We start from the raw sequence: 24,628 nt of genomic DNA, 5'->3' as shown, positions 1-24,628 counted from the left end.
ACCCTTGCCACAAGGAAGACCCCTCTGAGACTTGAGAGGGTTTGGAACCTCTTATTGAGCACCTAAAATGAGTTTTGCCTGGTACCTGCATGCTAGTACTTGGCAATCATTACTTTTTTGATTCATTAGAAAACCCCTAGGTGTAGGTACCCCATTTTGAGACAGGGAGACAGGCCCAGAGGTCAAATGCTTTCAAGGCCCAGCAGACTGCCTTTGTTTATTATAAAGGTCCCTTTGATTATCCTTCCCAGATGGGACAGACACTCTGGGGGCAGAAGACAAGGACACCTTCATCATTGCATCCCCAGAACCTGGAGTGGTACCTGGTATTTAGTAAGTTCTGAGTAGCATTTAATGAATGAAGGGAGGTTGACTTATTTATCCACACAGGTGGGCAGTGGTAAGCCCATTATATATTCACCCTATAATCAGAAGTGCGATCTGATTTCAGCACTTCTTTCAATAGTCTGGGTGAGTGCAAAATGACATGTTCCAGTTTACCTACATTGCAAATTATTTATTATAATAAAAAATAGAAGTAACCCAAATACCCATCATAAGGGACTGGATGAGAAGAATGATGGCACATCCACACAATGGAACACAACCAGTAGTTGCAAGTAAGAAACATGGGAGGTTTTTATGTGTCCTATTACATGAACTTCATGAAAAAACAAAGACAAGTAAAGATCAGTATGATATGTTGATTGGGTAAAAGGAGACAAAAGATTCTGTATTGCTTGTGCATGTCATGTATGAACAAACTTTGGCTCAGTAAGTAGTTAACTGGGCCAACAAATAATGGGATAGCAGAGAGGAATAACTGTATGTAGTCATCATCATCTCTGCTGATGCTGCTTCCTCTTCTCCCTCCTCTCTTTCTACCTCTTCCTCTTTATCTTCCTCCTCATCCCCTCCCCACTTCAGTACTGGAGAATGGGTTCAGGCGCACTTTGCCACTGAGCTACATCCCCAGCCCTTTTTATTTTAAATTAGAGTATTGCTAAATTGCCTAGTCTGGCCTGGAACTTATGATCCTCCTCCCTCAGCCTCCCAAACAGATCACTTGCAGACATGTGTTAATATAAGATTACAGTCACTGCCCTTACTGGGCTCAACCATTAACTCCATATCTGCTTGTACTTTCTGATTTAAAAACCTCAGTTTAAAAAAAAAAAATGGGAAACAACAAAACACAAAAGTGACTTTGAACTATCTATCCTACTTAATTTTCTGGACTTTGGACCAGATCAAGTCATCTTAATCTGGAAAGGAATGTTGTATACTCTGTGTATTTCCCTGGCTCTCATGGGCTTTCCCAGAATACTCCTGGCCATGTCCTAGGCAGATCTGTGGTCCCTTGTATTGATCTGGTCTGGCACTCTTGGGATGTTTGAGCAAGGAGCTGACCCCGAGGTGTGAGACCTTGTCCCCATTCCCATTTCTGGGTGTTTGTCCCCTGAACATACTGCCTTGATATGGCTCAGTTGATTCTTCTCTGAAAGTGAAGGATACAGTGAAGAGGGACTTCTGGAGCAGTGTGGCTGCGTGTAACAGGAAGGAAAAATGGCGGAACATTGTCCCAGGTTATTTTTAATGCTTTTCAATTCAGCAAACATTCACTGAAAGCTAAGTGCAAGGCAATATGGGGGAATTGGTGTTGTATAATACCTGGTCTCTGCTTTCTGGGTTGCAAAGTCCTGAGTAAGAAATACACTCATAAAATTTATTACGGTAACCTCCAGGACAGCAAGCTTACCAGGTGGTTTCATACCCATCTGGTCCCATGGAGATGTGGGGTTGGTGTGGTTTCTTCCCATTTTATAGATGAAGAAACTGGTTTCAGTGAAGTCTTGGCCAAAGACACCTGGTTCCTAAGTGGTAAAGCCTGGAACCAAACCATATTTTCTAATTTCTTCACAGGTGCCTACACAAAATTAAAACATTCTTCCATAGGATTTTCCCAAGTGTGTAGCTTAGGCCCATTTCTACCTAGAAGCATGGGATGGAAACAGTTCTTTCATCCCCCTCACCCCCCCCATACCCCGCTTTAGGGCAAGGCAAAGGAAATCTTGGGTAATCTCCTTTGTGGTGGTCCAAACAATTCTGTCTTCTGTTGCCTATGGATCCCCTGCTCTACCACGTGCTTGTGGAATGTGCTGTGGGTGTGTAAGAGTATGTTGCAGACAGCACCCTTTTCCATACCTCAGTCTCTTGCTACTGTCTCCTTTCCTTCCGTCCTCAAGTTTTGTTATAGCTACCTGGTTTCCTAGCTCTTCCCAAATAGGGTCAAGCGCGCTTTCTGCTCAGAGTCTGTGTGGTGGCTCTTCCTTTCCCCTTCCCAGATATTCATTTGGGTTCAAGTCTCTGCAGAAACCTTGCCTTGAATAGGCCTTTCCTGGTCACCCTTTTCTCTGTTATCTCTTGTCACATTTGCTTTTCTCCCATTTTCTTTCTTTGTAGCATTAATATTATAATATTAATATTATTTACATTAACTTATTTATTATCTGGTGCTCCCACTAGAATATAAACCTATGAGGGCAGAAGCCTAGTTTGTTTTGTATCTCTAATGCCTAGCTCAGTGCCTGGCATATAATGGCTACTCCACACAGCTTGTTGAATGGGTAAATTGAGCCTTTGGGCCAAGCAAGTAAGGTTGCTTTAAGAGAGAATCAAATCCTAGAGGTGAAAAGAGGGGCTGGGGTTGTAACTCAGTGGTGGAGCTCTTGCCTAGCACGAGTGAAGCACTGGGTTCGATTCTTGGCACCACTTTAAAAAAAATTTAATAAAATAAAGCTATTGTGTCCATCCGCAACTAAGAGAAATATTTAAAAAAAAAAAAAAAAAAGGGAAAAGACCCAGGACTGTCTCTTTGCAGAGCTTCATTATATAATATCATTTCATGTGATAATTGTTCCGCACTGTTTATGCATAATGCTTTGCAGACAGTCATTTAGCAGCCTCTGGTTCATGTTTACAGGACCAGGGAGTTCACCAGTTTTCAGAACAGCCCATTCTTCATGAGACAGCCACTGTGATCAAAAGACCCTCTTGGGTTTTACATTAGGCAGAAAACCTACCTCTTTATAAATCCTGCACATTGATTAATGGAACTGTTGGGGTAATGCAGAAAACTTAAATATACCTCTGTTTGCACATGACACTCCTTCAAATAGTTGGGGAAAGATAACTGTCGTGGTCTCCCCCACCCTCTGACCTAAACATCACTAGTTCCTTCAGTTGTTCTTTAATTGAAATTGCCTTTCCACCCTGGTTACCTTCTTCAAGTTTGCTCTTCAAGTTTCAGAATTTAAAGTTTGGGCTCGTCAGTGCAGAGTGTTTTGGGACCTTGGACCAAGGAACCTGCCCATCCCACTTGTTTCTGTCAACACAGTCTAGGATGACCTTCCTGGCTGCCATGGCAGAGGCCTTCTTAGGAGCTGTTAATGAGGACAATTTAGGGCCATTTCTACAGTCATCTAGCCCTTCCCAGACTCTTAAAATTCAAGAGTCAAAAATTGTAAGGTTTTTTTTTTTTCTCCTCCTGTTTTGTTTTTTAGCACTTTGAGATTAAAGCAGTGGTAGACCTGTGAACAATTAACTCAATCTATATTCTATTAAAAAGAGAGAATAAATCTAGTTGTATCACCAAAACCCAGGGGAACAGGTGGAACTCTAGAACTTAGGCAAAACATGTAACTTTTTCCTTTTCTTCCTTTTTTTTTCCTGCCTGTCTTAGTGTCAGTCTCTCCCTCTCTGCCATCTCCACATTGCTTTCTTGCTCTCCCTCAATCAATTGCTTAACTTATTCCCCTTCCAGTTAATAGAAATATGGAACTAATATTTACTTCCAGAATTTTTTGCACTTGATAGAAGTTAGGCAAGTTGTGCATTTTACATTTGTCTGAAGGAGAAAAAACTAAGATTAAATTGCTTCTTATTTGTAACCCTGGGCTACTTTGTTTTGTCGTCTTTGGAGGAAAAGAACTTTCAGCCCCAGTCTTAGGTTCTGCGAAATTGGTTCCCATTTCTGCCCAAATCAGTGGTTTCCCATTCGTGATTGGACACTAGGGCTTCAATGTCAAGAGATTTGCTTTGCTTCTGTCATTGCTGAGGTTAGTGTCATTTAGGGTAGAGGTGGCTAGGAAGGAAGAGCCAAGTTCAAGGAGGTTCGATTCTGAGGTCATTTGGGCTTCCCTGCCTCTTTGTACTCTTAACCCCCTGGGGGCTGAGGCTGGATGGAGGGCTGCACTCAAGCCTAGGGTCCTTCCCTGGCAGCCCTTTGTATTTGCCTCCTGTGTTGACTCTTTCTTAGAGGAGTTAGTTCATCAGGACAGACTTTGGGATGTGGGCCTTAGGCTAGGAGTTTGACTTCAGTGGCCACTCTAACCTTGGGTGAACCACTGCTTGTTTTCACCCAACTTTATAAACTGCTCAGAGCTGGATTAAGCACAGCAGTCCCTAGAGGTAGCACTGATGGGGTTCGTTAGTTATTTGAAACTTTTTTTTTTTTTTGGTATCAGGGATCGAACCCAGGAGCCCTTAATCCCTGAGCCATATCCCCAGCCCTTTTTTATTTTTATTTATTTATTTTTTTTAATTTTCAGACAGTCTCACTAAGTTGCTGAGGCTGGCTTTGAATTTGTGATCCTCTTGCCTCAGTCTCCCAAGTTTCTGGGGTTACAGGAGTGGCAATGAGCCCAGTTCGAAGCATTTTTTAAAAGCCAGTTGGGGCTGAGCATGCCTGTAATCCCAGCAATTCCAGAGGCTGAGACAGGAGAATTGCAAGTTGAAGGCCAGCCTCTGTATTTTAATAGACCCTGTCTCAAAGTAAAAAATGAAAAGTGCTGAGAATGTGACTCAGTGGTAAAAGTGTTTAATTCCCAGTAGGGGTGGAAGGGGGGCAGGGGGAGCCAACTGGAGGGCCTGGGGGTGTGTGGCTCAGTGGTAGTGTTGCATGGCATGTATGAGGCCCTGGGTTCTACCTCTAGCACTGCCCACCCCCTCCAAAAAAAAGCCAAATAGAAATGGGGCAAATGCCCACAGCAAGGCTGTGAGAAGTGTCCTGCCTGAGTCTGAATGGCTTGGTGCCTTCATAGCCACTGTGGGCTGGGCTGAACAACAACGGAATTGCCAGCTGAGTACTAAAACTGGGGAAATGAGTTCACTTCTGTTTTGCAGTCACGATCTAAACAAGGCAGAGAACCTAGGCCCTGGGCCCCAAGGTCTGTAGTGGGATTTCCTCAGCAGTTAGTTTCTGTAGTCCACAAGTGGGCCCAGCCCAGCTCTGCTTAAATGTCCTCAACTGGTTTCTAGAGCTAGTGTCAACCTGATCAGTCACTGGAGCAGTTGACTTACTTAAGAGTTGTTTTAGTGGGCTGCTTCGCCTCAGAAAGTGGAAAAAAGTGTTGGTTTTCTAGAAGCTGGATGGTTCTGCAGGGTCCCTGCCCACCTGCACCTTGACCCTTCCTCCAGCCTGACTGGCTTGTTCCATGTGACCGCTCAGTAAGCCATTACCGAGAGCCAGCTCCTCTGGGCAGGGGACCTGCGGGGACTCTGAGACCTGAAACCTTAGCAAGGCTGTGTTTGGAGAGAAGGAAGAAAGAAAGGCCTTGTAGCATTTATCAGGGCACTTGATGGGCATCGGCAATTTGCCTGGGAGGGTGGAAGGAGTGTTATTCCTGTTGACTGCTAACAGAGAGCTGAGAAGAGACTGACTGTCTGGGGGGGGGGGTGCCAGGTTTTTATGAGGGGGCATTAATGGATGGGGGGACATGGGAATCCTACTTTTTTACTTATCACCCAGGATACCAGCTCTGGGTTCGTTAGCCCTTGAAATCACCTCCTTTGGGGACTGAATTTGATGTGAAGTGGACACTCATAGATTCAAAGTATTTGGACCCACAGAATTTTGGAACTAGAAGTGGCCTCATCTCTACTCAAGCTCCATTGTCCAATATATGGGCTAGAGAACAGACAGAAGCCCAGAGAGTGTAGTGACTTCACACAGGGCACACAGCAAACTAGTGGCACAGAGAGGAGACTAGAGGCAGGTCATCAGACTGCTTGAGAAGCATCCTTTGCAGTGTACCTGAGTGCTGCTTGTCCCCCTTTCCTTCTCTGCTTACTTGCCTATTCACTTACACACACATCCCTGCTCAGACTAGTTGGGTGGATTCTTGCCTCATCTGGTATTCTGGCACCACCCCCCTAAGATAGGAAGGGAGGAGAGGCCACTTGTCTGTACCTGAACCCTGTCTCCTCATTACATCCCCCTCCCCCAGCAAATTCAGAACCCAGGCCCCCTCCTCTTCTTCAAAGCCCCCAAACTGCCCTCTGGGCCCTTTTCCTGTAACTCTAGAAAGGTTTTCCTGTACAGGCTCTTAAAATGCAGGAAATGCAGAGGCTGGGCAGTTGGGGAAGGCTTCCCACAGGAGGTGGTACCCATCAGGTCAGTGAAGTAGCATCATCTAGATTGGCTGAAATGAGGTTTAAGGGGAGGAAAGCAACAAAAGTACCACGTAGGGGGTGGGGCCCAGCAACGGTGCCTTAACTAGACAGGTACAAAGTGAGGTCCTACAACTACCGGCATCAAAATACTGCCCCAGCCTATCTGTAACTGGAGGGAGCTTTCGCAGTGGAACCAGCTCCCTCTGCTCAGGCAAAGCCGAGCCAAGTCCTCCCCACGCCCTGGGGAGGAGAGAGGAGCGGGTTCCAGTTCCCGGTGGCGCGAGCGAGTCACAGGGTTTATGTTAATGTGGGCCCTCCCCCGCCGCGGCTCAGCCTATGAGCCGGCCTGGCCGACAGCTTAATTACCGCTGCGGCGCCCTGGGCTCCCGAAAATAATAAGGATGGCGTCACCACTTTCTACGCCATGTGCTCCTCGCTGCCTTCCTAGCTCTATTGTAGGAACAACAACAAAAAAAATGCTTTTTTCTTGGAGAGATTTTTGTTTGTTTTTAAAGTAGCGTGGGGCCCTGCCCCTAGTTAAGATTTTGAAAGATCTTCGAGAAGTGTGGAGACCTAAAGCTTGGCTACCATGGAGGCTGCAGAATAGCCTCCTCCTGTTAGCAGAAGCTGGGAAGCTCCCTGGGTGATCCGTTAATTCCATGGCTTTCCACTAGGGACTGCAGTTTCTAATCCAGGGTGGCCATGTGTGTTGTAGTGAAAAAAAGAAAGGAAAAAAAAATCACCCGGCTATGGGGTCTGGGGCACTGGGTGCAACTCTGGACCTCACTGCTGCTTCTGGGAAAAAGTGATCTGAGCGGAATCAGTGTTTTGCAAACCGGGTCGTGTTTTTGTCTTGTTTTGCAATGCTGGGAATCAAGTCCAAGGCTTCATGATGCCAGGCAAGTGCTGTACCACTGAGCCGCATTCCCAAACCTCCCCCACCCCAAGTTCCCTTTTTTTTTTTTTTTTTTTTTTTTTTTAGTTTTAGGTGGACACAATATCTTTATTTTACATTTATGTGGTGCTGAGGATTGAACCCAGTGCCTCATGCTCTACCACTGAGCCACAACCCCAGTCCCCAAAGTTCTTTGAATAGAAAAAAGTAATTGTAAGTTTGTTTCAGGTGTATATGTCTATATTCCCAAAATGTGTGCACTTGAGTACATAGTGTAATTCTTGCTGTGGGGTGTGGTTAGAAAGCCACTGGCCTAGATGATCCCTAAGGCCCTTGTAGCTTTCAAAATGTCTAACTTTTCTCAAAGAACCTTAATACCCCCACCCCAACAGGCCTGACTTATTTTCTTCAGGTTTTGCCATTCTTGCTCTGAAACAAAACTATAGATTTTATGGTTAAAACAACAAAATCACATCTGTTATAGCTGTGTTAAATAATTTGGCCGTCTAGCTAGAAATGGGATCTGCAACAGGGGATGGCCCATTTAGAAGCTGACCTATTTAAAACCCATGAGCACCAAAAACACAGGGTCAATTTGATTTGAGTCTTCTCTGCTGTGCAAAGACTGGAACCTGGAAACTAAATTGCTCAGGGACTGACAAGGTTGAAACCAAACAAAACCATATGTAGGTATAAAAATCAAGAGGAGTATGTTTCTGAGCATGCTGCCTTGGTTCCCCAACAGGTTAGGCGGCCCGTGTTTTTCAGAGGAATTTCTCAGGCAGGTGGGTGATATGCATCTATAGCCTGCCCTTATTCTCACTGTCATGCCTTAACTACATACAGTAGAGAAGGCAGTGGATAAAGGGGAAGGCAAGTAGCTTTTTTCAAGCTGGAATGTTCTAAGTACATCATTTCATTTAATCCAGTCCAAGGTGATGGGCATTGAAGTCATTAGAGGAAAATTGGAAGCTCAGGGAGGTGAGATGGGCTAGTAAGTAGAAAATCTGGGCTTGAGCCAGGTCTGTCTGACTCTAGAGCCTGCCTGCCTTCTCTCCACATCTCCCTGTTGCCTCAGGAAGTACTGGAAGCATACCGAACAGTTCTTACTCTGAGCTTCCTTTTCTCTGGTTCTGCTCTTTAGAGAGCTCTGTTTTTAGGCCCAAGCTGTCCATTTTAATCAGGGCCAGCTTCACAGCTATGTGACCTGTGCTGCAAGAGCTGCTGTTACTACCTTAGAATTCTTCATGTTTTTCTAAACAAGGGACCCACATTTTCATTTTGCACTGGGCCTCTGATTTATGGAGCCTGTCCTGGCTGTGAGCATACATCTACTTTCTTGGGTTTTCTGGGTGCCTCTTGGCCGCCTCTGGGTTTCTGTCTTCTCTAGTGGAGACATTTGGAGCATGCACTCCGTCTCAGCCTCAGTCCTGCTACCTGGCACCCTGGGCTGGAGTTGTTTACTGGCTGACTGTCTCTTCCTTGCCAGTCACCAAACCTTGCTGGCAAGGACCCTGACCTTGGCTCACCATCGTCTCTGTGTCCCCTCAGCCAACAATGTTGCAGGAACACCCTGTGTGGAGAGGCCTAGAGGCCCATATACAGAGCACTGGGTCAAGTTGGGAGCAAACACAGCTGCCCTGCCTCTCAGGGGCACAAAGTACACACCCCAAAGCTGCTGCTGTTTATCAGAGGTAGGGCTTATCCAGTGCTTATTCTGCTGGCTACGCTGCAGCTCCCGTGGCAGTTTGCCTCTCTTGGTCTTCCTGGTACCTAGTATTGTGCCTGGCACAATAAAGAGGACATTTGTGAGGCAGTTGCTCTGGTGTCCGCTCCCTGCTAGGCTGATTACGGAGAAGGACAGTCCCTGACCTCTAGGAGGATCAGATGCTTAATACACGATTAAATGATTCATGTAGCAGCTGCCCTCAGAGCCCCAGGACGCCCAGAGCTGGATACAAGGAAGGCTTCCTGGGGAGGGGACTTGAACTAGATTTGTAGTGCAGGGTGAGAGGTGGGGAGTGGGGATTGGAGGGGGGGGGGCTTGTAGGTCATGTTTAGGAACGTGAATGTTTCTGAGGCATTGAAAAACAAGGTATATTTTCTAGGTTAGAGTTTGAGTTTTATAATTTAACAGATGTCATCCCCTTTCTAACAGGCAAAAGCTTAAGGTTTTGGGGACAGAGATAGGGTCAGTCAGCCCATGGAGTCCTTGGCCTCCAGCCTCCTAACTATAGCTGTCCCCGAGGTCACAGAGACCTCAGTTGGAGGCAAAAGCAGTGTTGAAGTAACTTGAGGTGACAGTGACCATGGCTGCAATGTTGGAAGTGGAGAGGAAAGGTCAAAAGGACTTCAGAGTTTTGAAACAAACAAGTTGTTCCTTTAGAGTAATAATGTTTGTGTTTATCATGGAAGTTTCAGCTCCCACTGGTGGGGAATGACTGAGGCCAGTGCTTTGGGGACAGTTTTTCAAGAAATGTGAGAACCAGGATAGTCTGTCTGACCTCTGGGAATCTTCAGTGCCCCTTCATGGACATCTCTTGAGGGCAGAATGTGAATGTGAGGCTCTTTCTGGGTATCACCACTTGAGCAGTGAAGTAGCAGGTCTTGTGGGGTTGAAAATTCCCATACCAGCAGAGTAGTTCCAGTTGTTGGGCTACAAAGAGTAACCACATTTGGATATTTTTAAATCACCGGTGGAACTGGGAGAGTCTAAACCCAAAGTACAAATTTTCAGTTTAATTTTAACTTTGCACTTTGCTCACACCCAGGACTTGGCAGGAAAATGGGCTTTTTTTTCCCCTCTCCTCTCCTTTTTAAAGCAAAACACACCATGGATGCAAAAGGGATGTTCTAGCGTGGAAAGGTTAGGGCCAAGGCCGCCAAGTTCCAGAGGAAGCTGATTGGAATTAGACCAGTTCAAGGAGGGGCCCGAGGCCTGGATATACTTTAGTCTGCCCTGGGGTACTACAACACTGGCCTGTGGAGACAGGTAGGAGGGTGACCAATGTAACTTCACAGGCCAGCAGCCAGGCTGGAGTTGTTTTGTTCTCTTTGGTCCATTTGAGACACTTCATGGGCAGCTCACTTGTTCTCCCACCCCCACCCCCACCCCACCCCACCCCACCCCTGCACCCGTGTGATATAACATGCTTTGGGCTTTTTGGTGATATCAGCAACTATAAGATCTAGGCCCTGACCCCTCCCTCTTCTCTTTGGTCTCACCCTAAACAGTGTGAACACCTTTACTTCCCACCCCTGCTAGGAGGGAGACAGGAACAGTGGGGATTCTGAGTCCCCCTGTCCCTTCAGAAGTTCCCAGGGAGCAGCCTCCTCTGTGATTTGGGAGAAAGACAAATAGTGGGATCCTAGGGCCCTCTGGATCTATGCTCCCTCTTGCAGCCCTCTGAGTCAGGGCTGGGTTAGGTTCTATGCTTTGGTGACCAGGAAAGTGTAGCCAGGGTGGGGAGCTCTGGAAGTGGCGCCCACGCAGCTGTTAGAGCAGTTAGAGGGGGGGCGGGGCTGAGAGAAAGCAGTTACAGAGCCAGGAGAGCCTGCAGAATTGAGGTGGGGTCTGGAGAGTGTGTACCCTACATTTAAGAATGTCAGAGAAGCTTCCAGGGGCCCCTCTGCATGTTGTGGACTACACAGACCACTGGGGTCCAGTGGACACTCTCCATGACTGTGTCCTGGGTTTTCAGGACAGGCAGTGCTACTGTGGCTACAAATAGAGGAGGATGCCTAGTGAGGGTTCAAGGAAGAGTGATGTTAATAAAAAAACATTAGGTGTCATGGCTTGTGTTATGTCCCTGAGAGAAGTGGCTGCAGTTTGGGTATGGTACTGGGAGCTGGAGACTGGCCTGGTCAACACTTTGAAACCCAGGTATCTGTAGAACCTCTAGGTGGTGTGTGCCCTGGTCTCTGCACGCCCCGCCCCCCCAACCAGTACTGAGGCCCTGTACTCCTTGGCTAATGGCAGTGAGAGGAGAGGCCATTGACCAGGAAAACCACGCCTGCAGTCTCCAGGGTAGACCAGAGTCTCTTCTCACATTTGTCTTTCCTTAGTGGAGCTTCAGGAATTCCCAGGCCTTCTAAGGAAACCAGCCGACAGGGGCCTCCTGACTCCTATAGAGGAGGTGGGGGTTACTCTTTCTCCATTTACTTGTCCCCTAAGGCCTGGCTTCCTGGCCCCACCCTGGTTTTCTGCCCGAGGGTAGAGGGCCTCCCAGGATTTACTCCCAGGCACTCTTGCCACTGACCTGGAGAAAGTAGCTTGCCCTGGACATCCGGCCTCTACTGGGGACTGAACTTGCCCACTCCCACGCCAGTGGGCAGGTGGGCCTTTATGACTAACACCTAGGCTGAGAGCTCATTAGCTCTGGGAGAGAGCTGCTGCTTCCAGGCTTTCCCTTCTATAGGAACCCATAAATTGCTGCTGTCATGGGCAGGGCAGTTGTCCTCCACCAGAAGGACAGCAGAACCCTGCTGGGCTCTGGCATCCAGCTGTCTCCCATTGTCCCCTGCTCTGCTCCCTGGCTTAATGTGGGCTATGTTCCTACTTTCCTGCAAACTTCCACCTGGCCCACAGATGGCTGAATAAAAGGGTTGCCTAGAAGACTGAAGCAAGTTGGCCAGCCTAGGAGATGGGGAATCCCTGGACAGGGTCCACTCTGCTTATCCAGGAGAGGCAAAGGCTCTGAGGGGCAGCAGTGATCCTGCAACAAATGCAGGAGTGCTGTGGAGAAGAGACAAGCCTATGCCATGTGACCCAGTGGTGAAAATTCAGGGCCATTAGGTGGGAGTCCCAGAGAGGGAGGTGGCATCTCGGTGGACATCATGTCCTGGAGGGCTTTAGGGAGCCAGCAGGTTGGGATGTTATGTCTGGGTCTGAAGGGACCCTCTCAAGTACCAGGTGCAGCCAGGAGATTCCTTCCGACCCTGGAAGGCCAGGTTCCCCAAGCAAGTGGCATTCACTGGGCAGGAGTAACTCGAGGGTAACCTCTTAGAGGCACCCTGGTGTCCCTTCTGGCTTCTTGGTCATTTCAGACCTGACATCTGCTTGCTCTTCCTCACCTTGTTGTCTGACCATGTCTACTGGTCATCTTGTTATCTGACCAGGTCACCCTTAGCCAGGTCTACCTTTTAACCACTCCTGAGGTGAATTTTGATCAGTTATTTCTACCTCATTAGAAATAAAGAATTTAGTACCGATATTTGGGTAAAGGGTGGGTGGGAAGCAGGGTCTCAGAGATGCTTCCAGAGACATCCTTGGGGATTTTGCCAGCCTCAGCCTTTCATTATAGATGGATCCTCGGTGGGAGGCATTCCGTTCCCTCCTTCCCCATCTGTGTGCAGGACCCTGGAGAGCAGAGCCAGGGCTAGTTGCAAATGCTCAGGGCTCACACGTGGTGAGCAGAACAGAATGTTTGCAGCCTCATGGAACTTTTATTGGACAGCACTGGTCTAGGGATGGGGACTTAGGAGTTCCTGTTCTGCCCCCTACCATGGGGCAGCAATAAGCGCCAGGGGCCAGATAAGCAAGCTCTGTGACAGCCGGAGAGAGTGAATGAGCATATGTGTGCTTCTTGGACACCATGAACAGAGGGTCGCAGAAATACGGAGAGGTAAAGGTGGGATGTGGCCTCTGTACTGCTGAGGCAGAAAGGTGGGGGCAGGGAGGAGATCTGTCCTCTGGGCAGCACAGTGATCAGGAAGTGACATTTTTGTGTAATGATGGACTGCCTCCAGGGAGCGTCTCCTCCTCCTCCTCTAAGGAGGCTTCCCTAACGCTCTTCCCCACTTATCCCCCTACCCCCTTCCATTCACGTGGTCCTTCCCTTTCCAGGTGAAAGAACTTGTCCTGGACAACTGTCGGTCGAATGAAGGCAAAATTGAAGGCCTCACAGACAAATTCGAAGAACTGGAATTCCTAAGTACAATCAACGTAGGCCTCACCTCAGTCGCCAACTTACCAAAGTTAAACAAACTTAAGAAGGTAAACAGCACGGGAGCCTGTGTACAGGGAGCTGGGCGGGCAGGAGGGGGGTGATTACTTTGTGTGCAGGCAGCGTAATTGAAGGTGAGGCCAGGTGCCTGCACCAACCTGCCTGCAGATCCCCTGAGACTGCTTTGCCTTTTTCCCTTCCTCACTGTTCTGGGAGAACCAGGAGGCCCTGAGCCGAGAACCTTTATTTTAAAAGCTCTTTCTGCTTTTTTGTCTGCCCGTTTAGCTCGAACTAAGCGATAACAGAATCTCAGGGGGCCTGGAAGTATTGGCAGAAAGGTGTCCGAACCTTACGCATCTAAATTTAAGTGGCAACAAAATTAAAGACCTCAGCACAATAGAGCCACTGGTAAGTCATTTGAATGCTCCCCTCTCTGCTGGGTTGAGAGATGGGGAGGAATTGGTATTAGAGAATACTGCCTTTGTATTTGTATAAGAACTTTTTTCATTTATCATAATTTCTTGGACTCTCATTATATGCTGTTAGGTAGAATAGGAGCTGCTTAGTCCATACATGAACTGAGGCCCAGAGTTGAAACAGCTGACCAAGGTTATACAGCCAGAATGGGCAGTTAGTGTGAAGGCAGGATGTGGACCCTGGCCTCGATTTCTGGTCTCAAGCTTTTCCCTCAGTTTCCACTCACTTTGGAAACCTGGACTGTACTTCAGGCTCTGTGCGTATTGCCCTTCTTTGAGCAAGAAGGAGTGACCCCAGTTGATGGACCAGGGTGGCAGAATAAGAAGCTGGCATTTCTTTCCCATGCTCAGACCTTACCTATGTCTTGGGGTCAGCCAATAGAATGTACTTCCCGCAGCACAGTTCTGTTCAGGTCTCCCACTCGTCTCCTGGGAGAAAGCAAAACTAGTTTGGTCTGCCCGGAGGTCTTCTTTTGAGTTTGGAAGTATGGAATCTTTTTTCTTGTAGTGTGTTTGGGGACTGAGTAAATGAAATCCTCATAAATGTTGCCATTCAGTCACCATGTACTGGACATACATGCTCCTCCCAGTGGCCCCACCCGTGTTTCAGCAGGCTCCCCTCCATTAGTAGTGTGATGAGTGCTACACTTCCCTGGTGCGGGAAACTGCTTTTGGTTGGGAGGTGGTGGCTCATCACATAGCACAGTCAAGATGCCATTGGCATCTCTGCTGAGAATGACCCAGGTCACAGGTGCCAGGTGTTCCAAGTATTAGAGAATCAATATTGACCCTGAGAGGCAGTGGCTTTCCTCCCCAGTTAGGCCGGCCCCCCTCCCAACAGGGGCTCACCTTGGGTCAAACTGCTTGAGTCAGGCAGGAGGTGAAGATGCAGCTCTCTTCTCACATGCAAGCTGTGGCCCCTTAGCTTCCTCAGCCATCCAACAGGGTTCATATGAGCTTAGGACCAAACCAGTACAAAGCTTTGACAAGCACGTCCTGCTAAGTACTGTGGACAGAATCTGGACCCTTCATCAGTTTTTCTCTTGTCCTTTTGGTCAAGTGCAAGATCACAGGTCTGTGCCTCTCATTTCCTGTAAAACTCACTAATAATTTCAACCTAAGCGGTTGCAGGAAGAATTGACTTCTATGTGAAGTGCTATGTTAACTGCCATGACAATCATGTAGATGCAGAAGTTAGTTCATGTTGCCTTTGAGTTCCTCAGTCTCTGTGGTCACAGGGGTACTCGGCAAAGCTGTTGGTTTGTGTACCAAGAAGGACCCAGGTTAATTTCAAGACCTGTTGCCTCTGTTAAGGCAACAGCTGGAATTGCAGAATAAAAGCATCAACATTAAATAAGGCTTTAAAAGTCCTCAAGTCCAACCCATTTTCCAGATGAGAACTTTTCTGGGGTGACCACTCCTGACCTATGCCACCTCCCATAACTTGCTCTCACTCTTAACTTTTTTTTACCACTTGCAGAAGAACTTAGAGAACCTCAAGAGCTTAGACCTTTTCAATTGTGAGGTAACCAATCTGAACGACTACCGAGAAAACGTGTTCAAGCTCCTCCCACAGCTCACGTATCTTGATGGCTATGACCAGGACGACAAGGAGGCCTCCGACTCCGATGCTGAGGGCTATGTGGAGGGTCTGGACGATGACGAGGAGGATGAGGATGGTGGGTGGTGATGAGGCGGAGGATGGGTGGCACAGGGCTGCAAGGGCTCAGCCTGAGGCCAGGGGCTTCCTCCTTGGCTTGAGGCAGGGTGGGCTAGCTGCTGGGAAGCCCCACCTGCTGCTGGGGGTGGGCTGTCTATTTCCAGAGGGCCTGTCTTCCCCCTCTCCCCCAGACCCTAATAGGTCTCATTGGTTATTTCCCCTAAAAGAACAGGATACAGACCCCAGAGGAACATCTTGAGATTGTGTAATTCCTTTAAAATTGAATCTTCACTTCAATTTTTGTCCCTTTTCTGAAGCCTCACAAGGAATGTGATTCTGTTTTCTCTTATATAGTTTGAACCCAGATCTAGACGCTTCCAGGTAGGGGGCAAAAGGATAGTAGAAGGAGGGGTGTAGCCTGAAGACCCTCTTTCTCCGGGAAGTGGAGACCAGGTCACCAGCCAGAGAGACTGTGGGGCCCCCTGGTGGCTATAGCCCACACACTGCTGGCCAGCCTTGGGGTGTGTAGGAGGCTGCAAGCACTGCAGAACCTTCAGGAAGGAAAGACTGGGAAAAGGAGTGCCTCCTTTTGACTTCCCACCTTCCCTGCTATGGGTACAGTGTGGTGTCTCCACTCCATTAATTCAGACACAAAATTCCTTGCTATATTAGAAATATTTTATAAGGTATTTAGATACCTCATTTGTCTTGGTGGATGATAAAATCCTCCTTCCTGAGGTGCATGTGGTGTTTTGGTACACAGAGGAGATCTGAGGGTGCAGCAGGATGGACCAGTCTTAAAACCAGGCTTCCAGACCTCTGCTTGGCTGCCCACCTCTGATTCCATGTGACCTTGAACAAGTCATTTGTCTCTACTTTAGATTTCTGACCTTTAAAAGTGAAGAGTTTGGCCTTGAAGTTTTGGGGTTTGTTTTTGGGGGGATTGAATCCAGGGGCTCTTTGACTTGCGATCCTCCTGCCTCACCCTCCTGAATCACTGGGATTATAGGCATATGCCACCACACACAGCTCCTGGGAGCTCTTTATAAATGAATCTACCTCCTTGCTTCCTCTGACTTGTGCTTGAATCTGGCAATCTGGCCTCGCATCCATAAGAGCTCTTTTGCTCTCATAAAACTTGAGAGGAGGGCTAACCTTGTGGATCCCTTTGAGATGTTTTTAATCATATCAGCACTGCTCTTGTGAGTGAGAGCACTTGGGCTTTGGGCTCCAGAGGGTGGGAGGGCTGTGGGACCCACACTAGACCTTGCTCACAGGGAGGTGGCAGCTCACCACCCCTTTTGTCTTTGTTTCCCATCCCAACTGAACAGAGGAGGAGTATGATGAAGATGCTCAGATAGTGGAAGATGAGGAAGACGAATATGAAGAGGAGGAAGGGGAAGAGGAGGATGTGAGTGGAGAGGAGGAGGTAAGGAGGCGGGACTGCAAGGGCGCCATGTCCTGGGTTCCCTGGTGCTGCCTCTGAGCCTGTCCTGCCAAACACCATGACCAACCTGGGCAGCCAGGGACCCTCGTGGGGAGCTACTCTCCCACGGGCAGGGGAAGGAGTGCCTTTCACCGGACTGTCTTTGGGGGATAAGACTTGCAATAGTTCTAGGGAAGTCGCATTAGGAGTGGGGAAGAAGATTCTGGAGCCAGGGACTCACCTGTTGGGGGAAGCCTGGCCCTCTTTTCTGTATGAAAATTAGTTCTTTTGGAAGTATAGAGTCCTGGCCCCATTTGCTGCTGTTTTGCATTCATATGTTAATTACGATACTGAGCACTTAAAAGTGTATCAGGGAAAATTAGGCAGCTTAGAACTGCTAAAAGGTAGGATAAGGTACTCCTGGGTCTCAAATCAGAGGAACAGGGATCATCTGCACACTGAGAAAGTAGTGTATCAAGAGTGGGCCATTAGCCTAGTGGATCTACTGATTCCCACTTTTTCAAAAAATAAGGTCTATGAAGGTGACAAGGGAGAGAGCAGTCTGAGGGGATATATCCCAGCTCTATTGTGTACTAGCTGTGCGTCCCTGGACAAGTTACTGACCTTCCTGAGCCTATTTCTTAGTCTGTAAATTACAGATCATGATGTATCTCTCACTGGGTTATTTAGAATATAAAATAAAGTGTAAGCAAAATGCTTGAGGACAGTGTCTGACAAGGGGTGAGTGAGTGTCTGACCAGTTAGTGTAGGCATTCACACCCTCCTTCAAGTTCTTGGCTCTGTTTGCTAGGTTTTGTGTTTTGGTGTTCCAGCTCTCCATAGCAGAAGCATTTTCTATGACTTGCTTAGAATTCCAAACCAACTCTTGCTGCTAGCAAGATAACAGTGTGGGCAAGGTGCCTGCCCCTGCCCCCTCCCTTACCATCATCCTCACTTCCTGTCTCCTTCACTTGGATGCAGACATCCACCTGCCATATACGTATATACTTTGTTCAGGCAGGGTCTCCCAGCTACTGCTTGGCCTAGGCCTGGAACAGGTGGGGGAAGGCCAGAAAAGCTGGTGAGAAGCCAGGTGCAGTGGCGCACACCTGTGATCCCAGTGGTTTGGAAGACTGAGGCAGGAGGATTGCAAGTTCAAAGCCTCTTCTCCCTAGGTCTAGGCTAGGCTCACTTCTATTGAGTACTGTGAGCTCTTTAAAAGTAAAGACTTAGGAAAGCAGGTCTCCTTAGGACAGGGCAGTAAGTAATGCTGGCTAATGGAGAGTTCATCTTGCCCTTCCTGTCACAAGAGGCGCAGCATTCGGGTTTTGTTTTGGTTTTTGTAATCTCATTGACCATCTGTACATTTCCAGCTTCCAATAATACACACACAAAAACAGTCCTACCAAACAAACCGAGGGGAACTATTTGGTGACATTATCAAAGGATATTTCCCTTGACAGAAAGAAGTCTGTCACCCAGTTCTTCTAGACAGTGGACTGCTTTAGAAGCAGTCCAGCATGCAGGGAGTCGGAGGGCATATAACGTCTTCAGGGACAGCACAGAGCAAGGGCCCTGTGTGGAAAAGGGAAATCACACTCCTGGCTCAGTCTCAAGCAATCAGTCTCAAGCAAGTTGGGAATGATATCCTCAGGGGGCCTTGAGTTTATCTTCCCTGCCCCTCCCCATCAGGTGGTCCAAGCTTGCAAGATAGTGAAAGAACTGGGTAGGGTGCAGTTTCACTTGCCCACACAATCTGGCTTTGCTGACCAGGGTCTTCCCTTGAAGCCAAAACTGGATTGAGGACAGATGAAAGAAAGGGTGGCCTACTTTACACGTCAGGAGTCTGCTTAGGGAGCCTAAGAGCTTGCGAACTGGAAAGCAGCCGGACTTCTGGGGACTTCTCATCAGGAGTTCTTTGCAGGGTGGAGTCCAGCCCCCTCCAGTTGTCTTGACAATGTTGTATCTGATGTGAGCAGTTTCTGGGGAAGGAGTTCAAAGCTTTCTGCAGATTCTCAAGTACATTCCTTGATCCAAAATAGATTCAGCACCTCCACTTGATGTTCATCCTGAGCTGGCAGGCCTTGGCATGGGACTCCGAGGGGTTGGGTAACATCCGTAGACCAGGTCATTTCTAACATTGCTTTTTCTCCCAGGAGGATGAAGAAGGTTATAACGACGGAGAAGTCGACGATGAGGAAGATGAGGAAGAACTTGGCGGTACAGTACCTCTTTATCTCAGCTGATAGCAGCCTGGCATGTGTAGTTTACATTGGCTTGCTTGGGCTCTGAGGAGCCTGCAGTGGGCAGAAGATGCCTATCTGAGGCCCCAGGTGCTTCCCTGCCTTGGTTTCCAAGATGGCAAGGTTTCTAGATATGGCTGCTTGCTAGGGGTGTGTTGAGTTAAAGAGGCGGGTTGGATAGCTAATCCAAATGTCTTTCCCTTACTCTTCCAGAAGAAGAAAGGGGTCAGAAGCGAAAACGAGAACCTGAAGATGAGGGAGAAGACGATGACTAAGTGGAATAACCTATTTTGAAAAATTCCTATTGTGATTTGACTGTTTTTACCCGTATCCCCTCCCCTCCTCCAAATCCTGTCCCCTGAAACTTATTTTTTTCTGATTGTAACGTTGCTGTGGGAATGAGAGGGGAAAAGTGTACTGGGGGTTGCTGGGGGAGGGAGGGCGGGAGGGGGTGGAATAAAATACTATTTTTACTGCCACTCTTTATTTTTTCCCCCTCCTTTTTCTTTGTGTCTGGTTTTGTCCCTGTAAATGCAATAGCTGAGTACACACCAAGTGAGCGTTTGTTCCTTACTCTCAAAGAGGATGGTTTGGAGGTCTCTTACATTTCCTGGTAGGTCCCAAGTCCCCAGAGTTGGTTTGAAAGCCATGCTGGCTTCAGTCTGGTCACTCAGATCCTGGGAGGGGCTGAATACCAGCTACACCGCTAACTTGCTTTGGCTCATGTGATTTCTGTGTTTCTTGGGCCTGCTAGAGGCATCCAGCGCCCTGGTTTGTAAATAGCAACCTAAAGGCGTATTTTGGCACTGGTTTGGGGACATTCCCCATCTCTCATCCCTTTTTCCCCTTCACACATGGTGGTGGGCTTCGCTTTTCAAAGAGGACTCGGTGGTACTCTTGAGCTGTGAGCCCTCGAGCGGAGAACAGCAGGCTTATGAATTATAAGTGAAATGGGTTTGGTGATTATAATTAGAAGAAACAAACCCTCAAACTTCAGCCTCTTTAAAAGAAAAAAAAAACTGTCCTATCTTGTTCTGTAAAATATTAGAACGCTTTGTTTTATGAAAATGACAGGATAATTCTTCCACGTGTACTTCCGTGCTTAGAACATTTTTACAGACCTGAGCGCTGGAGACGTGGCTGCATGTCGGCTGGGTTTTTTTCATACACCCGAGCACGGAAAAACTAATGCAAAATTGTATTTTCTTACCTAGTGGAAGTCTGAAATGACTGCAAATTCCTAGTGAATGTACAGGTTTGCTTTCGTGTCCCTCTTCTGGATTGCTTTAGAAGTGACTTGTTATTTCCTAACCCTTGTTTCATCTGTATAAAAGAACATCTGCACCAGTTTTTCTCCTGCCCCTCAGAAGAGCCAAACTTTGAGTTTTATGTCTGTTTGTCATTGATAAATTTCAATAAATCTTTTTATACAATTTTTGGGGATGGCTTCTTTGAGTTCAACAGGCCATTGATCTTTATAAATTGCGTTTTAGGTAAACTGCTCACTGACGGTGGAAGCATCACTGTTGTCACCTGATGAAATAGCTGAGTTCGAATACTTTTGATCATAAAGCAAGACTCATTAGAAGCTATATTTTAAAAAAATACAAAAAAGTTAAAGTTCAAAAAAAAATCACCAGAAAGTCAAACCAACCTTAGAGCCTTGTGTTAAATATCTTTTTTGTTTTCTTTTTCATGCTGTAAAAAGAATGTATGCTTGAAAACTCAGGAATGTATAAAACAAATTATTTCACAAACTCAGAGATTTACATATGGTGTTTTATTTTGTCCCTTTTTTTTACTTAATGTTATCATTTCTCTGTATTTCTAAATTGTTCTTAAAAGCATATATCTTAAATGGCTACGTAGTAGTCCATCAAATGTATTCTGATTTGTTTGTGACCACGTGGTTAGATTTTGTCATTACAGTGCACATTTTCATATATATAAGTACTTAACACTGTTTGTGGAGTCCTTAGCACAAAGTTTTATAAGATTGATTGACCCAAAAGTTGACTCACATTATAATGCTTGTATATGTAGTCCATTGTTTTCCAGAGTGATTGTAGCCATATCCACACATTTGTTTTCAGCCGTACGTTCTTGATCTCCACTGGAAGCTCTAGTTCCTTACAATGTCTTGGAATCATTGTGAATCCAGCAATTCACAGTGCATCCAAGAGAGCCTGTGACCTACCCAGTCTCTAGGCAGGTGCCAGGCTCAGTAATGGGGCAATGAGTATGAATCAGGCAGCCATGCTTTGAGCCTCAGAGCTTGTGAATGAGCCTGGGAGTGGGGAGAAATTGGGGAAAACATTGAGCCACTCTCAGGACTTTGGCCCTGACTCCCTTCGTGGAATCTTTAAGGATCAGTTCACTGATAAATACAAAAGTAGATGCTATAAAATGTAAAGTAGATGATAAATGGATGAAACTGATGAGCTTAAGGAAGGAAACCTCTTTCTAGATTTGGAAGGTAGAATATTCATGCCTCAGCTAATTTGATTTCAGTCAAGGGGCTGAATATTTCTTACTAATGAAATTATGAATATATCAATCATGCCATCCATTATCAACCACTGAGGAAGGTAATGCCCATTGTACAGACAAGGAGGCAGCTTGGTAACTTGGAAGAGGTGAAACCCAGGTCTATTATACTATTTTCATTTTATGGAATTCAGCCATGAACGGGGGAGGAAGCGCCACCTGGGTGGAAGAGCTGCCCTCTGCTGAGATCTTGCTATGTGCCTGGTCCAGTGCTTTAAACATCCCTTCTCAGAAATCGTACTGAGTCATCACAGCACCTTGTGTAGGTACATTACCCTTGTTACCCAGATGGCTGAGAGTGACTCACCAAGGTCATGCAACCAGAAGAGCACCATCAGGAATGGTCAGGTGTGTCAGTCTAGCTCTTGCCCTTACAGTGAAGTACCTCCAGCCTCCTAGCCTGTGATGGGCAACCACTTGATGGAGGCAGCTGTGTTCAGTTTCTCACCCTTGACCATCATGGATCAGGGAAGGAACTTCTCATACTTTGTGCTTACAAATGCTAAAGAGGACAAGTGATATGCCCAAGGTCATTCTGTAAGGGAGGGGCAGAGCAAAACCTGGAACCCAGGACTCCTGTTCCTGGGCTTAATATAATTCCTGCTGCTGTACTGCCAGTTGAGGGGAGGCCAGTCATAGTAAGGTCCACCTTGCAGTGCTAGAATGAAGCCTAGCTGTGTGTGGACAGCCAATGATGGGTTCTACGTATCTTTGGGACAAATTGCATTTTCCTCATATTCCCAGTGACTGGCTTCCTGATGCTGACTGATCACCATGGAAAGGGCTGTGCATTTACGGGTGCAGGCCCAGGCCTGGAGAGAACCACGTGCTGATTGGTGGCAATAATGAGCTCCTAATCTGGGCCATATTCTTTATATCCATTTCCTCCTCCAAACCTGGAGTGCACTGATGAAATCTGAGGCTCCAGGAGATGAGACAACTAGCCCAGCTAGTAAGTGACAGGCCTCAAACCTCCATCTCCCTGACACCAGGGACCCTGTTCTTATCCCCTGTTAAAAGAACCAGGCAGATGGAAAAAGGATGGAGCAGTTCCACTGGTCTCATTTGTTTTTTAGGTGTAGTTCACAGCACTCTACTGCTGAGCCTCTACCCCAGCCCCACAAAGGCTGTTTTTATCCTGGTTCAAAAACTAATTGTTCATGATTGGAAGGATTCCCACAGAGAGTCCCTAACAAGCAGCTTTGAGCAACAGCCACCATTATGTCCCTAAGCCAGTCTTTGGACATGCCCTGTAGCAGATTGGGTCCAGGGAACTGCAGACTGAGAAGGCTGGGGATGGTTGCACAGATGGGGACAGGTCTGAGGCTGAACCACCTGACAGGCCCTCAAGACCAGCCACAAAATTATGAGCCGAGACAAGATTAGGGAAAGTCAAACCTGAAGGGGCATCTGTCTACTACTAATGGTGACTTGGGGGCTTGTGCAGGGGACATCCGCAGGTGGCCTGCCAAGCATCAGTTTCAGTTAGTGTTGCAACACTGGGGCCACTGGAAGGACTCATGTGGGTATAGACAATTCTTCACTCCTGAAGTTCAGATGGGCTGACTCCCATCTGCCTCTCCAGCTCCCAGAGTCAGCATGTGGCTCAAATCTGGCCAATTAGCAAGCTCTACATCCTGCCCACAGTGATCTGTGCAAGCAAAGGCCCAGATCCAGACTGGCCAAGTGAGACTCAATCCCTGGGATTTGGGAAATGAGAATCTCCAGTTGGGGTCCTGGGCTGGGAGCACGGAGACTGGAATTGTGGAGACACTCCTCCTGGACAAAGCCTGCCTGAGCCTAAAGCCGGAGCCAGGAAGCAGAGCCAGCCAACCTCCTGTGAGTCTCAGCCTCAGAGTCTGACTAGTGCAATAAGTACAAACACTGACATCTAACTTAGAACTTCCTGTTTGCTGGACACAAGTGTTTTGCTTGTTGTCCTTTATAACTCCACTTGGTGGTCATTATTGTCCCCATTTCAAAGATTGAACACATATGAATGCTTAATAAATATTAGCTGCTTAGTGCCAGACTTCCACAATAAATGCTTAGTAAAAATCAACAGTATTCCCCAAGTTTCCTTGATAAGAATCCCTGGGGTTTGTCAGCTGGCCAGACCTCACCCTCTGGGAATTCTGACTCAGTAGCTCTGGATTGTTGCCCAGAATCTGTGTTTTTAACAATGCCCAAAGGATTCTCATTATGATGGAAGTTTGGGAGATGATGCATTAAACTCAACACCTACCACAGTCTAAAGAGAAAAGCATTAAAGCCTTACTCACTTGAAGCTGAAGAAAATGAGGCTCAGAGAGGTTAAGTGACCTGCCTAGGCACACACAGATGGCAGATGACAGAGCTGGGATTGAATCTAGGTCTGCATGACCTTCAGACTTCATGTAGGAAGGAAAAACAGCTGTGTGTCTCACCATTTCTGAGATGATGGGAAAGTTGGGAAAGAGCAAAAGGAAAGGGAAGAGAGAAAACTTTGACTTAAAAAAAAAAAAAAAAAAAAAAAGGATGGTGATTTTATGGTGAAGAAGTCCAAGCAACACAAATATCCTCTGTGACAAGAAGAAAGCCAAGTTCTAACTGCTACTTGGTTATTAAAACAATCTAAGCCGCACACCATGGCTCTGGGAGACTGAGGCCAGCCCAGGCCACACAGTGACAAACATAAAACAAACAAGGGACTGGGAGTACAGTTCAGTGCAGCTCATGTTTGAGGCCCTGGGTTCAATCCCCAGCCCCACAAGGAAAAAGAAAAAAGGTGGGGGAATAATCATGAAGACAATTTCCCCTTCCCTTTCAAAACTTAGCTACAGTAAGTTCACTCTTTGTATCAACCACTACAGTCATGATACAGACTCACTTTTTGGTCATAAAAAGAAATGCATTGCTCTCTGGGAATTTCCTAAACTCTGCTGACGGCTTCTGAAGGCGTAGCACACCGTGGCCAGGCCTTGGGAGTCGGGAGACCTGGATT

At 47.1% G+C, this 24,628-nt stretch overlaps 1 protein-coding gene across 3 annotated transcripts in view; it reads left to right on the top strand.

The window, feature by feature from the left end:
• Positions 1–20,533, top strand: part of Anp32a (acidic nuclear phosphoprotein 32 family member A) — a 33,323-nt gene extending 12,790 nt beyond the window's left edge. The window contains exons 1-7 of one of the 3 annotated variants that reach the window (XM_076851006.2): positions 12,617–12,972; positions 13,194–13,343; positions 13,579–13,701; positions 15,250–15,448; positions 16,761–16,858; positions 19,012–19,075; positions 19,312–20,533. In XM_076851006.2, coding sequence (XP_076707121.1) covers positions 12,943–12,972; positions 13,194–13,343; positions 13,579–13,701; positions 15,250–15,448; positions 16,761–16,858; positions 19,012–19,075; positions 19,312–19,373 — 726 coding nt within the window. In that variant the 5' untranslated portion in view covers positions 12,617–12,942 and the 3' untranslated portion in view covers positions 19,374–20,533. Of the gene's footprint in view, positions 1–12,616; positions 12,973–13,193; positions 13,344–13,578; positions 13,702–15,249; positions 15,449–16,760; positions 16,859–19,011; positions 19,076–19,311 lie in introns of those variants that run through there. The other 2 variants (XM_076851005.2, XM_076851007.1) reach the window with 2 other exon arrangements.
• The last annotated feature ends 4,095 nt before the right edge of the window (positions 20,534–24,628 follow it).

The sequence above is a fragment of the Callospermophilus lateralis genome, chromosome 3 (genome assembly GCF_048772815.1).
Source record: "Callospermophilus lateralis isolate mCalLat2 chromosome 3, mCalLat2.hap1, whole genome shotgun sequence".
Lineage (NCBI taxonomy): Eukaryota > Metazoa > Chordata > Mammalia > Rodentia > Sciuridae > Callospermophilus > Callospermophilus lateralis.
This window is presented reverse-complemented; position numbering and strand designations above follow the sequence as displayed.